Genomic DNA, 14,719 nt, shown 5'->3' with positions numbered 1-14,719 from the left:
GTAGTCATCAAGGTATGTAGGAAATTTGGAGAGAAAGCGGCGGGCGCCCACTCTGGAAACTTTTGTACTCCAAGCGATCCAGAAAGGAAGGCGTGGTCAGCAGACTCAAACCCTGGAGAGAGCAGAGGGGCTACAAGGCACTCGCTGGATTTAGCAACTAGGAGGTCAGTCGGGACTCAGAGGGGCAGGTGTACAAGCTGGAGAGCAGGGGGAAGGAGTGAGTATGGGAGTGTGAGCGCGTGTGTGTATGCGTGTGGGTGTGTGTGTGTGTGCGCGCGCGCGCGTGCTGGGAGGGGCAGGAAGGTGATCCAAGGGACTAGGCTGACACCCGGCTGATGCTTGCGGGTTCGTTCAGCTACAGGGAGTAAGTCACCTGTTTGGGGGCCGTGACCCCAGACTCTCACCTTGGGAAACGTCATGGCGAGGGAGGAGGCTCGGGCAGGTCCAACCGCGGCGGCCAGCACTCTCTGGGCCCGGCGGGTGGCCGCGGAGGCGAGTTCGAGGAACCGGGCTGGAGGCTGACCCCGGGCTGCTGCGGGCGCGCTTCCGGCCGGCCGGGGGACAGGGCGGCCGCCGCGCCCCCGGCGCTCTCAAGTTTCCTGTTGGCAGCGCCGCCCGGGCGCCTCAGGTAGCGGCGGGCAGGCCTGGTTGGTAGGTGGCGGGCAGGCGGACCTGCGCGGCTGCGGCGGCCCGGCCCGCGCCCTTCTGCTGCCCGCTCGTCGCCTCTCCGCTCCGCGCCCAGGTAGGGCACCGACCCGGGCGGCGCGTGGCTGGCGGGCTTCTTCCGCGAGGAGGCGGCTCTCCTCTTCCCGGCGGGCCGGCCGGGGGGTTCGGAGGTGCGGGGGTGCGGGCGCTCCGGCGCCGCGGCGCTGCACCCACAGAACACTGGGTCCCCGCCCCCGCCGCGGGCTGCATAGCCAACGCCTGCTCAGCGGGCCCGGGGGCGCGGCCTGGCCCCGGCCGGGCCCCGGCTGGCTGCCGTGCGGGGCAGCCCCTTCGCGGCGCTTGCGGTGCGCCCTGCCCGGCGTGGCCAACTGCCCTCCAGCCCCGCGGGCCGCCCCCTTCGGGCCCACGGCTGGGCCCTGGCCGCGGCCCCGGTGCCCTATGAGTGCGCGCGATGCTGCGCTCCTGACCTTGGGCCGGCTCCCCGCGGTCCCTGCTGCCAGGACCGGAGCCCGAGCCCGAGCCCGAGCCCCCGGAGGTCGGAACCCTGGCTCTGGGTTTCCCAGGCCACCATGGCAGCGGTGCCAACCCCGGACTCAGCCCTGCCCAGGCCCTTCCCTGTGCTCCTGCCACTGTCTCTGCGGTGGCCCGGGATCCAGATACCTCAGGTGAGCCAGCCTCATCTCAGTTCCCTGGCAGCCTAAGTTGGACTCGAGAGGTTTATAGATATTAAGGGAACCGGGACATGCTGCCCCTTAAGGTCCGGTACAAGTTTCTAGGTGTTTGACGACCAGCCAGATGCCCACTGCTGGGGTGGGCTTTCCACCTAAAGGCAGGGGGATGGACAGAATGACAGGGTGTGGGTTCATTTGAGGCCTTCATCCTTACCTCTTTGGCTGCCTCCCAGCTTGGGAGGTGTACTGGCCTATGAAAGTCTGCTTTCTGCCCTTGAACTTCCTGGTAGCTGCTTTGCCAGCAGAGTTCCTAATGGCTTCTCTCGCCTGGCAGAGGCCTCTGGGGGAAGTTTTGAGAGACCCTGGAGTAGGAGAGGCTTGCTAACTACCGTGTCACTTCCCCAAACTGTTAGGTCCTTGCATGTATCTGGAAGCTTGGGGGTGACAAATTAGCAAAGGAGCCAGGTGAAAGCTGGAAGGAAGGAATTTTAGCATGGTCCTGAGCCTATGAGATGGTGACCAACATTTGGCCAGCTTCAGGGAAAAGCTGATGGTGGCTGAAGCCCTTATGGGAGAAATTCCTCCCCTGGCTGTGAAGCATCTTGGCTGAGTGGTAGTTGAGCTACTGAGTCAGAAAGACAGAGCTCCTATTAGCTCTCACCTCTCCAAGTGTTGGCAGCAGGTTTGGAGTCATAAGCCTGGGCTGGCTACTACTCTGGGTGAAACTCTGAGGGGCTGGCTTGCTGTGAAGATGATGGAACTGGGCTGCCCTGTCTAAGAATCATGGAGTTTGCATGAATGGGTTCACGGGAGCCTCTTGGATCTCTTGGCCCCAGCCTCAGCACACCCTTCGTCCTTCTGAGATCCAAGATGATGGATGAGTAGCTTTCAGCTAGGTCAAAAAGTTCTTTGAGAGATGAGGCCTCTTTTTCTTGTCCTGACACTAGGTAAACAAATAGCCTTCAAACGGCCTCAAAGTCAAACCCAGATCGTGAAAATATCACGGGCAGATAAAATATAACCTTGGGATGAAGCAGGAAGATATCTTTTCTCCCCTAAAGCTCATTGGCCTTTCTGGTTCTTCTCCCAAATATATTAATCCCTTAGATCTTCTGTGTGCTGGCTGCATATGGAGGAGAGGAGACCTTGTCTTTGGGCTTTGATATATAAGGGGCCTGGGGCATAGAAAGATGGGCTCATGGCTGGAACGCTAGCCATGCAAAGTCAGCAAGAAGTATCAATCATGGAGGAGAAGGCTGTTTCTCCTGATCTGGTTTCACATTTAAACATGGTTTCCTTCTCTTTGCTCCCAAATAGGAGCTTGAGAGAGTGCCTGGCACATAATAGTGCTTCATAAGTAATATTGGATAAAAGGATTCAGTGCCTAGATGAAACTTCATTTTTGGTTTCTTGTACCTGAAACCATGATGACGATGATGTTGATAAATGATACTTATAAAACATATACTGTGTGCCAGGTACTATTCTAAGCCTATTCTAGCATATTTACACATGCTAACTAACTTAATTGCCATGGCAACCTATAAGGTTGGTACTGTTATTATCCCCATTTTATAGGGAATAAAACCGAGCCAGAAAAACTGAGTAACTTGCTCAAGGTCATGCAACTAAGTCATAAAACAGGATTTAAACCTAGGTAGTATGGCTTGAGCCTATATACTTAACCGTATACTGACTGACTCTTGAGATTGCCATAGATAGAGTAATCACTTAACTCGTTCACTCACTCATTCATTCAATGATTATTTATTGATACCTACTGTATTCCAGGCAGCAGGGAAATACAATAGTGAATGAGGTGGTCAAAGTCTGCCATAAAGCTGGTATTTAGCAGTTAAGCCCCTTTGTCCCACTCCCTTGAGAATCATGCACACCTCAGAAAGATGAGAAGGAAAAATGAACCCTTAGAGGCAAGCCCAAAGCATCCTTTCAGAGGAAGGGAGAGTACTAGCTTCCTCGGTGAGACATAATTCGATTCCAGCCTTTCCTATCCTGGTGTTTGTAAGGGGTACGTAAGCGGTAAAAGTGAATGCAGTCTGGTCTCCTGGGCAGGAGATACAGGCACTGGGCCTGGTTATCACAGCCTGTCTTAATTTTTGTTCAAAAAGGAAATAAGGCTTTGAGCTTGGGACCCGTGCTCCTTAGTCCAAGGAGACTTCTAGGTCACGAGGAGCAGTGACATGTTGGGCTCAAAATGGACTTGTGAGGTCATGAGCGAAGTTTGCCCTCCCAAGGCAGAGTCACAGTTGGCTCCTACACTGCCACAGTTCTGGAAGCTCTTCTATCTCTTTGGCTCTAGCAGGACCCTTGGCCATTGTCCCAACCTCTATTATCTTGACTGAGCGGCTGCCCATCTCTGTTCGGACCTGATGGTGTGGATGTCACATCCATACCTGAGTGTCAGGAAGGCAGCTTTCTCTATGCTGGAAAATGAAGGCTCAGGTGGAAGGCATTTTCCAAAGCCCGTGCCACAGATATTAATAGGTCTTTTTTCCTATGGTGGCAGTAGTGAGGGTCAAGTAAGTATGTTGGGCTCAACAAAGTCAAACAGCTTTGTTTACTAAAGGACTCTCTGATGTTTAGAATCTGCTAGTAGAAATTGTGCATGAATCCCCATAAGGGATTATGGTATGCAGTATTTTCCAAGCCTTCTAACCTTACACGTTCTACACACCACACTTTGGAAAGTGCTTGTTTAGACTGAGGCTGTCCACGGTCTAGTTACAGGTGCAGAATAGAATTCCCTGAACTGGATCCGGGCAGACTCTCAGATGCATGGGCTAGGATGCTCTCACTGCAGACCCCTAGTGTACTTTCCCCTCCCCAAAACATTTCAGCAGAAGGACTCACTTGCCCTTCTTCCCTTCTGGCAGAACCGTACTAAGGACCTGGACGTTTTTCCCATATGCTTTAAGTTCGTTTAATTATCTAATGAATAAATACTACCCTCCCTCTAGGTTGCTTGTAGCTTGCTGGTCACACTGTTTGTGAAACAGCTGTGAGGACAGGTGGGTTGTAATCTCTGGGTAGCTAAAGCCCAGCGGCAGCCCGAGGATCATGTGTCAACCCTGTAATCCCACTCTGCACACACAGGAATCATTATGTGGGCTCAGGAAGACACAATCTCACGATTGGACACGAGGAGGTGACTCAGGTCCAAGTCAGGGCTAGCACTAGCCTCCTGGTAAACAACTGACCCATCCTTTCTGGGCTCTTGGCCCCAGGATTTCAACAGCATCACAGAAATAGCCGTTTTGCTCACGGTTACTTCTCAGACCACACCATTTGTCTAAGGCACGGTACCGTTCTAAGCCTTGCTTTCAGAGGACTGCTTCTGTGGCTTGTTGAGGCCACGCCGCCGTCCCCAGGGAGAGCAGCAGCCGCGGTGGCCAGGGGGTCGAGGGCAGCCAGTGCCCAGGAGGCTTCTCAGAGCTGGAGGTCCACGTGGGAGTCAAGAGTGGCAGTAAGAGGAGGAGGACGGGGCGGGGGATGTCAGGTGGGTCAGGAGGGATGGCCTTCCATTCTGGTGCGTGTGTGTGCATGCGTGTGTGTGTGTGTGTGTGTGTGAATGCACACGTGTGCTGCTGCACTAATGCTCTGGTAGAGCCTGTCAGGCTGCCCAGTCACCTGGGACGGCAGGTCCTTTCAGGGAGGAAAGGAAGCAGAGGGACAAGGCATGCCAGCCTTTCATCCTAAGCCTGTTCCCGTACGGAGGAGTCTCCTCTCCCGGAGTCCCTGTCCTTTCCTGGGAACCAGGGAGCAGGTCAGAGTCCTCGGCTCTTTTAGAGGAGCAGGGGAAGGAGAACTCTGTTGGCAACTGGGCTCGGCGCCTCCCCGTTGGTCCTGGGGTCTGGGAGGTGGCCTGGGGGGCCTTCTGAGGGAAGGCGGGGCAGATTGTGGCCTAGGCCATCCCCTGGGTAAAATGAACCTGGTTGCCGGCCAGGCCTGTGGCGGGATTCGAATGGAAGCAGCTGAGGGGACGGTACGGCCGGTTCCTGCCGGGCTGTCAGGGGTCTGGTCCGCAGAGGGAAGCTGTGGCTTATCTTCTATGCACGGTCAGGAAGGCCAAATGCTCAGCTGGGTCCGGCGGCAGCGGCTTTAGCTTCTGGCTCCGGAGAGGGCCGTGAACCGGGCCAGGACGCCGCATGCAGCACGCAGCCGCTGCGGAGAGTTGGTATCACCTGGGCCCTTTAGGACCTTTGGAAATTTTCCATTTACATTTCATATTCATGGAAGAATTTCCAGCCCCGACGTTTCCTGCTCTTGCACAAGGCTGCGCACAGATATGCAAAGCAGAGACCTCCCACCCCAGCCGCGGCAGGCAAGACAGGCTAGCTGCTGTCATACTGACTCAGCTCAGCCTCCCGGGTGCACACGGCCCATGGCCCGAGCGTGTCGCCCGTGTGGCATCCTTGGGGCCAGCATGGAGACTCCAGCAGCAGGCTCAGGTCTGTGTCGTGGGTGCTGACAGTGGGCGTGTGGCGAGATCAAGAGACGGCTTCTTTTGTCAGGAGGGGATTTAGGGAGTCCTGTGCTTCCTTTCTGGAGGGGGTGTAGTGCCATGAAAAGGCACTGGTGGCATTCTATAGCTTTCTAACTTTGGGCCACTTCTCCAAGCCCATCAGAGGGTGTCATTTGTAACAATGAGATAAGCTATACCCTAGCTGATTGACTTTACAGTTAAGCCTCCCAAGCCGGTGGCTTCAGCTGACAAACGGTTGACAAACGGTTGAAAATCAGGCTTGAAGAAGCAGCTGGAGCTGAGCCTCTGCTTAGCATCAACAGAGCTGGCTTTCCTGGGCATGCCTGCCCTGCCAGGTGTCTCTGGGTCTGCCAAGAGAGATGAGCCGTGGAGGGAGGGGTCGGCAGGTGGGAGCTGTCTGCCCAGGATGTCCAGACGACAGGGTTATGACTGGCTTCTGAGGCCCACTGACTTAGCCCGGCACCCTAGCTGGGTTCCTCGGTCCATACTGTGGTACGGAATGAAGTCTCCCCCAATTATTTAAGACACTGGTAGTAATTCTACAGGAGATGGTTATGGGTTCCGCGACAAAAGGGATCTAGATGGGGAAGTGTCCTCAGGCCTTTGATGTGTCTTGGGAATCCAGGGTGAGGAACTATGGGATGGAACATCTCCCTGATAATTGACCACAAGACCTGTTTCACCAGCAACAAGTATCAACTTTTCATGGAACCCACTTTGGAAAAGGCTGATTTAAACTATTTAAAGAAAAAGGAAGATCTTTTGTAGAAAGATGCCTCCAGGAAAGTATGTTTAGTTGCTTCAGCAAGGTAAAAATGCTTCATGGAAAGACATGGCAGGATCTGGCAGTAGAGTCCTCAGACACGAAGGACCCCCACCCCGCCACCCTAACCCCATGTCCGTTTCTGAGGAGGCCTGGTGCACTGTGGCTGGTTCGTGCCTGGGTGTGTTTGTAGGGGTAAGGGCTAGGGGGTGGGAAGGTGGTGGTGGGCATGTTCTGTCCAGGGCAGTGATGGGTCTCAATGGTATAATTCCCTTAGCTGGCTGGTCTCTGATGTGGGTTAAGTGGGAGAAGACCCTAATTACCAAAACCTGGGATGTAGAAGTTCACAATTTTTTTCCTATTTTCCTTTCTCTTGAAGAAACTCTTTAGGCTATTTTCTCTCTATCTTCTTTGTGTTTGTTAAAATGACATTATAACAGCGTTAGGGGCACCTGGGTGGCTCAGTCGGTTAAGCCTCTGACTCTTGATTTTGGCTTGGGTCAAGATCTCAGGGTCCTGAGATGGAGCCCCCTCATCAGGCTCCCTGCTCAGCAGGGGTTCTGCCTCTCTCCACCCCTCCCCGCCCCCTCTCGTGCACACTCTCTCTCTAAAATAAATAAGTAAATCTTTTAAGTAATGGCATTATAACAACATTAGTGATAAAAATCAGATATTGCCTCACACACAGGCAATCCTGCCATCTGGTCATTTGAGTGTCTCTCCTGCAGCCCTTTATCCTTAAGGGGATGCATTTTCATATCACTGTACACAAAGCATGGGTACAGTTTTATGTATTAATTTTTTCATGTACTGTCGTTTCACAGCATTTTTTATGTGGCTGCACTTTCCTCATAATTATAATTTTGGTTGCTTAACTTTTTTTTTTTTTTTCAAGTGAGCACGCTCTCATGTGGACATTTTAAAGCTACATACAAATAGTGCAGGTAAACGTCTTTGCACTTTTCCTCCCTGCAGATTCTTTTCTTAGAAGCCATTTCTGGAAGTGGGTTTACTCTACCAAATGGCGTAGATGCTTGATGGCCCTCGCTGCCCCTTGCCTGGGGCCTGTTTGATGTCTACTTCGGAGATGCCCCGTGAGGTTTTGGAATTCTGTAGTTGACCCGCAGCCTTAGGGTTGGGGGGACAGGGGTCCAGCTTTGTTCTCACCTACCAGCTCCTGCTGGCTCTAGTTCTTTGTTTTCCTCTCCATTTCTCTCCCGTCTTCTTCCTCTCCAAGCCTCGTTCCGATGGTTTCCAGCTTCCCCTTCTGTCTGCTATCAGGATGTGGCATCTTCACAGTTAGCTCTGGTCCCCTTCCTCCGTACAGGTCAGGTCTTTGCTGTTTTGCTTTCTGCCCCCACAGACCGGCACAGTTGTGTGCCAACTTCCTTCCTCCTCGGCAGTGCCCTCCCACTGAACCCGCTGGAGGGGAGAGAGGCCCAGGAAAGGCATGGCCCTGGGGGGTGGAGGGAAGGAGGAAATTGGCTTCACAATCAAGGGGACCACAGATGTACTTTGACAGGTGTTGCTAGCCTGCTTTCTTCTTCCTGTCTGCGTCATGAATGAGGCCCAGGGGCCACAAAGAAGACCAGAGCAGCAAGCCTCCCTGAACTTTGGAAACCCCTCTGGTATCTAGAAATTACAGCACTTAGAACTGAGGGGGCCTTGGAGACTGCTTAGGCTCCTCCTTTTATCTCACATAGGAGAAAACTATGAGGTCCAGAGAGTGACTGTCCTAAGGTTGCTCAGTGAGCCCCTCCTCCCCTGTAATTGCTTCCCCTCCTGGCCACACAGCATCTGGGTCCTGCCTTACCCTCAGCTTCCTCTCTCAGCTAACTAAACCACCTCTCTCTTTAAACCGTCCTCAAAGAAACTGTAGTAATAGGTAGACAGGACACTGCTTGTCCAGAGCTGTTCCTATCAAGGGGGCTCGTTGACGGGATGCAGTATTCACCCATTCTGTAAATGTGATCCTGGGGACAGTGAGGAGACCTCCCTGATGCCCAGGTGGACAAGGAGAAGCTCCAGGGTGCAGTGGTTAAGAAGACAGACGTGGGAACCAGGTGCCTGGGTTCAAATCCCTGAGCAGAGGCTCAGAGAGGAAAGGGGGCAGGGTGTGGCAAAGGGTGAGAACAGCACAAGTCTGCCTGCTTAATAAAAGTGTGACCCGGGGTGCCTGGGTGGCTCAGTGGGTTAAAGCCTCTGCCTTCGGCTCAGGTCATGATCCCAGGGTCCTGGGATCGAGCCCCGCATCGGGCTCTCTGCTCTGCAGGGAGCCTGCTTCCTCCTCTCTCGCTGCCTGCCTCTCTGCCTACTTGTGAACTCTGTCAAACAAATAAACAAAATATTAAAAAAAAATAAAAGTGTGACCCGGGCACATTAGCTCTCTGTGCCTTTACTCTCTCATCTGTAAAATGTGAATAATAGGATTAACCGAATGAATAAGTAGAAAGGGTTTGTCAGAGTGTACTTAATACGTCCTATGTACACGTCGAAAGAAAGGAACCACCCAGGTAATTTAGGCCACCTACTGATAGTAAGGAAGTAGTAGGATGAGAGGCAGATAAGGCAAGCTTCTTTGAGGAAGTGAGTTTTCAGCTGGGCTGTGAAAGGTAAAGAGTATCCCTGACTCTAGACCTTTCTTTTGTTTGCTGTGTCCTGTTCAAAGTTCCACAAAGTCTGGGAGATGGTAGAACCATGGCAGTAGACTCCTTCTTTTCAAAAAAAGGCCTTGTTGCATGTGAGGAAGAATGAAGCTATGGATTCCCCTGAGCACTGTGGTCATCTAGTAGGACCTTAGGCTAGTCATTAGACCTTTGGGCTTTAGTCCTCCCCTCTGTGCAAGAGGGAGTGAGGTTTGGTCATTGCTGTTCCCAGACGGCCTCTGGATAGTCTGCAGGAGGGGAGCCTAAACTCTCCTCTCCCTTCCCCGTCATGGCAACAAAGCCTGGAAAGGTGGGACTGCCCAGGTGCTGTGGGTTCCTTGAGTTCTGGAAAAAAGAAGCACACATAGACAATTCATTCTTGGACTTCTGAATTTGCTTTCTCATGAAATGTGAGTGGTGCTACCCTCTTCACATCCAATGACTTATGAAGCTAGTTTATTATTTTTTTTAAGATTTATGTATTTATTTGATGGAGACAGAGAGTGGGTGGAGGGACAGAGGGACAGGGAGAGAGAATCTTAAGCAGACTCCTTGCTAAGCGTAGAGCCCAATGTGGAGCTCAGTCGCATGACCCTGAGATCAGGACCTGAGCCAAAACAGAGGCTCAGAAGTTTAACGGGATGTGCCACCGAGGTGCCCTATGGAGCTAGTTGTTAAAATTGGCCTGTTGAGTTTGTTCTGGGGAATTCCTGAGCAAGACAACTGACCCCATGGGCCAGGCCCTTATTTTAGTACCTTCTCCTCCCCCACCCCGCTGACTCAGGCCACCCAGGAATTCAGGAAGGTTAACGCTTGTTTCTTTTTCTGCTAGCCGAGATGCCGCGCCAGTTTCCCAAGCTGAACATCTCTGAGGTGGATGAGCAGGTCCGGCTCCTGGCGGAGAAGGTGTTTGCTAAAGTGCTCCGGGAAGAGGACAGCAAAGATGCCCTGTCCCTTTTCACCGTCCCTGAGGACTGCCCTATCGGGCAGAAGGAGGCCAAGGAGAGGGAGCTGCAGAAGGAGCTCGCGGAGCAGAAGTCTGTGGAGACGGCGAAAAGGTCTGTCCCTATGGCCCAGCACCCGTGCGCACAGTTGTGCAGGCCCCGGCAGGCTGTGGGTGTGTGTCCTGAGATGAGCTGGCTTGTCTCTGGGAGCTGAGTTTGTTTCTTAACCAAGACCACTCAATTTACCACTCATTTCTTGAAGAAAGTTTCAGTGCCTGGGTTGAGTTGGAAAGATCAAAACCGCCATTTTCTCTGCCGCTGTTTGAATAACAAATCATGTGCCTAAACACACATCATTTGCAAATGATATTTCCACGTTCTTATTGGAAAGATTTGAGGATTTCCTGGGAAACACCGATTTTACTTCTTTTCATCACTTGACAAGTGCTTGGCGTTATTAAATGAGTCCATTCGCTATTTGCCAGTGCTGTACTGGGCCCTGGGGGATCACTGAAGAACAAAATAGATAACAGTCCCTGCCCTGTAGAGCTTACAGTTAGTTGGTCTAGAACATAAGTAAGGGGACAAATTAGATAAAATATGGCAAGTTCTGATAAGGGCTGTATCAGTGAGGGTCTAACCAGAAAAAAACAGAAGCCACGGAAGTACTGGAAATAGGATTTTAATGCAGGGGATGGGTACGGAGGTGGTAGAGAACCAAGAAGACAAGCAGAGGACAGAGGGCAGAGAGGCGGGCCAGAGACCAGAGACCGTGGGAAGCAGCTACCAGTCTAGGCTGGAGGGATAATGGGAAGAGGTGGTGTTGCTGGTGCCCAGGGCCCAGGGTGGAGAAGTTGGAACTGTGGTGGCCTTTTCAATGGAAAATGAGCTAAGGAGGAGAGGCTACAGCTGTGCAGATGTCTCGAAGACATGAGATGCTTCCAAGGCAGAGATGGAAGCAGGAGATACCTGGCTTTAGTCCTTCTGGCATCTTCCAGTTTCTCCCAGTTGTTACCATCAGCCAGACCTAGCCAGAAGCCAGCTGACACAAAGCTGGAAACAGGGGAAGATGAGGTGTGGATCTGAGGACAAACAGGTCTAGTGTGGGTGGTATGAAGTGGATGAACAAGGAGTTTTAAGGACAGAGAGAGAGACAGAGAGACAGAGAGAAAGAGGGAGGAATCTCAGGCTGGAGGGAGTGTCAGGACTCAGGTCAGACTGGCCTTGGGCTCCCGGAGAAGTTTGGATCTTAGTTCAAGGGCGGTGTGAAGTCCTCATCCTTTCAGTTTATCTCACCCAGCAGAGTGCAATTAAAGAGGAAAAGAGTTCTGAGAAAGCATCTGGTGGGGCTTTAGCTGGGTGCCTGCCCAGCCAGCACACGGCAGACCTCAGAGCTAACGAAATAGTGGATATTGAGCCCTACCTGGGACCTCATCAGCAATCAGGTCCTTCCTAAGATACCTCCTTGTTTTTAAAGGCAAGCCCCTTGCTTTCTTGGTAGTTGAGATTTCAGTCTTACCTTAATGTGTTGGGAAAGAAGTAAAAAGTTGAGTACTGGTATAAAGGCAAGAACAGAGCTTCACCGTGCAAAAGAAGTGCTTTCCTTCCTCTGAGGGGCTCTGAGCCCCCGAAGTGAAGGGGTAGAGTGTGCCATCTGTCAGCTGTGAGTGCCAGCCGGTGCTGGGTGAGGGGGAGTGGCTGTCGGCCTGGCAGTGTGCTGGGTCCCAGGAGGGTCAAGAAGAGTAGGACTGTGGAGACCTCCTCCCCCCTGCACTGGCTTAACAGAGGGCTGGCTCTAGGAACTGAATGGTGTGCAGGACCCTCTGTGTTTTATGAATCGTGCATTTTAGACCCTTAATAATGAGAAGAGAAGAAGTCCTGGCATTTTTTGTTATTAGGAATAGTGGATTTCTGAGGCCGCTTTCCATTACAGAGTGACATCTGCAAAACGAGGTTGTTCTCTGACTGATGCCCAGCTTAACAGCAAAATGGAAACCTTCTTACTCCTGGTCCCCATGGTCCTCCGAGGTTTCCAGAAATTCTTCTGTAGGCTCCTCTCCAGAAATAGTGTTCTGTCCCTCGTTACTAGGATCAGTGGTCTCAGTTTGCATCTCTCTGGAAGCTCCTTGAGATTGGCCTCTGGCTCCCCCTTTATCCCCAGGGTCCAGCCCGGGACTTAGCCATGGTGGCAAGCAGTGGAGGGTGGCAGAGAACAGATGTTCTGTTCCTTCACTGCTACTGCAGATACTGCATCAGAACAGCTACAGCTCTCCGGACGGCTGTGTTTTGCCACTCACTAGAATTTTCTGTGACCTTGGGAAATTAGGAAAACTCTCTGTGCTCTAGACCCTTCCTTTCCTATAAAGTGGGAATGGTAACAGTAGCTACTTTTGTGGGGTGTTGTGAGGAATGAGGGGATTGACATGGAAGGGGCTTAGGACAGTGCCTGGGTCACAGCAAGCCCCATGTCGCTGTTCTGGCTTTCCGGACTCCTTACAAGGAGACAATGGCAGCAGATGCTCGGTGCTGGGCTGCTCAGTAGGCTTGCCTTTTTTAACCCCCACATCAAGCTGATTAGCTGGATATTCTTACTGAGTTCCATTTTATAGATTAGGAAACTAGGGCTCAGAGAGGTGAAATTAACCTGCACGAGGATGCGTAGCAAGGAAGTGACAGAGCAGGGACTAGAACACATGTCTTTGGAATCTTTGAATCAAAGAACCCCAACTTTGATCACGAGGCTCTTCTATCCCTGGCCAGGGGTGAGGTCTTTGTTTCCACCTATAGATGCTGGAATGACACCGGGTACCCCTCGCCAGGGTGTAATTGCTGGCTTTTGAATGAAAGGAGGGGAAGCTGGACCAAAGCTCCTCACTGCCCACTGGCTTTTCTCCCAAAGGTTGGACTGGTCCCTGGACTTACCGGTGGGAGATCCCAGTGGTGTCCAGAGTTGTATGTCCCTAATTCATCTTTCAGCTCGGCGGCTCAGTACAGGCACCGTTATGCAAATATTCAGATGTGAGCAGTCCCTGGAGGAACTCTCTCCCCAGCTTCCTCTTTCTTTCTGGTGCCTCCCTGACATTCTGGGATATAAATGGTCATATGGAGCCATCCTGCAAGGAGCCCACAGGCCTGGAGCCAGCAGCACATCTCCAGATACCCAGAATCTGCGGCTCCATGTTTCACACTGTGGCATGAGAAAGGGCATCCAGTTTGGAAGAAGCCCTTCCTCATCCTGGCTCCTCCGACAAGCCTGAATATTTCTGGCACTTGAGAAGGCCTTTCTTTACAACCTTTGTCTTTTTCTCTCTTATTTAAAAAATAAAAGAAAAGAGAAGAAAAGAAAAGAAAAGAAAAGGACTATTGTAGGTCTCATATAAGGGCACAAACTAAAACCAGGACGTAAACCAGCTTCTTATAAAAGAAGAAAAACTGGACGGTGAGTAGAAAAGATGAGTAGCTGCGGCCTGGAGGCTGGCTGTCCAGGATGGCAGCAGCTCTAATTGCTGAGCTGGCTTCAGGCATCTCCCTTCTAGGAGGGGGCCGACTCCAGGAGCCAGTGCTCTGGGCTGCTCAGAGAAGCTCTCCTTTTGCCGGCTAGGCCAGATGAGGAGAGCAACAGGGACAGCATGCCACTGGGCCCTGCCTCCTTAGGAAGATGACATTGGGACTGTTGGGAGTCCCAGGTCCCTGTTGGGTCTTGGGGGCGGGTCAAGGTGAGATGGTGGGGTGGACAATCTATGGAATCAAAGTGGGGGGCCGAGAAAAGAAGACAGGAGAAGCGAGAGGTACCCAGAAGCTATCCCTTTGTCCACACGGAATCCTGTCATCTCCCTAGTCAGAGCTCACCTACTCTGCGGAAATACAAAGTTGCAACTTAGGGCAGCATTGATGGCCACACGGAGAATATGCAGCCAGAATGTACATTAGTGCTCCCTAGCTCTCCTGTTTCTTCCTTTTACGCAGCTTTATTGAGATATGATTCCCATACCATACAATCTACCCATTTAACGTGTACAATTCACGCATTTTATTATATTTGCAGACTTAGGCAACCATCCTCACAATCAACCGTGGATCATTTTTATCAGCCCCCAAAGAAACCCTCTCGTTTTCAGCCACGATTGCCCCAATACTCCCACCCCATCTCCTATTTGTTCTTTACAGAGAGTTCTAATAACCCTGTTTGTCTTGTTTCTTATCCTGTGACAGATTTAAGGGGGGAGATTAGAAGTGCGGAGAGGGATCTCCATGGGCAGGGGTGCAGGAGGGGCGCGTGGCGATTGTGAGCTCAGGCGTGGCAGTCAGGCCTGGGAGTTCAGGTGACGGCCCTTCTCTGATTACCGAGTGGCCTCGGGCGAGGCTCTTAACTGCCGGTCCCCAGTTTCCTGATCTGCACAATGAGGATGATAAAGCACCTACTTTGCAAGAATTAAGTGAGCTAATACGCATGACTACTTAGGACAGTGCTTGGAACATCATCAGCGTTCTCAGTCTGGTTTTGTCATCGTTATTAACTGACAGTC

General features: G+C 52.0%; 1 protein-coding gene across 5 annotated transcripts in view; it reads left to right on the top strand.

Moving 5' to 3' along the window:
* Window positions 1-307: 307 nt before the first annotated feature.
* AMPD3 (adenosine monophosphate deaminase 3) overlaps window positions 308-14,719 on the top strand; it is a 45,841-nt gene continuing 31,429 nt past the window's right edge. The window contains exons 1-2 of one of the 5 annotated variants that reach the window (XM_046014812.1): window positions 308-364; window positions 10,082-10,307. In XM_046014812.1, coding sequence (XP_045870768.1) covers window positions 10,087-10,307 — 221 coding nt within the window. In that variant the 5' untranslated portion in view covers window positions 308-364; window positions 10,082-10,086. Of the gene's footprint in view, window positions 365-493; window positions 743-1,211; window positions 1,332-5,702; window positions 5,807-10,081; window positions 10,308-14,719 lie in introns of those variants that run through there. The other 4 variants (XM_046014813.1, XM_046014810.1, XM_046014811.1 and 1 more) reach the window with 4 other exon arrangements.

Source organism: Meles meles, chromosome 8, assembly GCF_922984935.1.
Source record: "Meles meles chromosome 8, mMelMel3.1 paternal haplotype, whole genome shotgun sequence".
NCBI classification, from domain to species: domain Eukaryota; kingdom Metazoa; phylum Chordata; class Mammalia; order Carnivora; family Mustelidae; genus Meles; species Meles meles.
The sequence above is the reverse complement of the archived record's forward strand: the minus strand, read 5'-3'. Positions and strand labels throughout refer to the sequence as shown.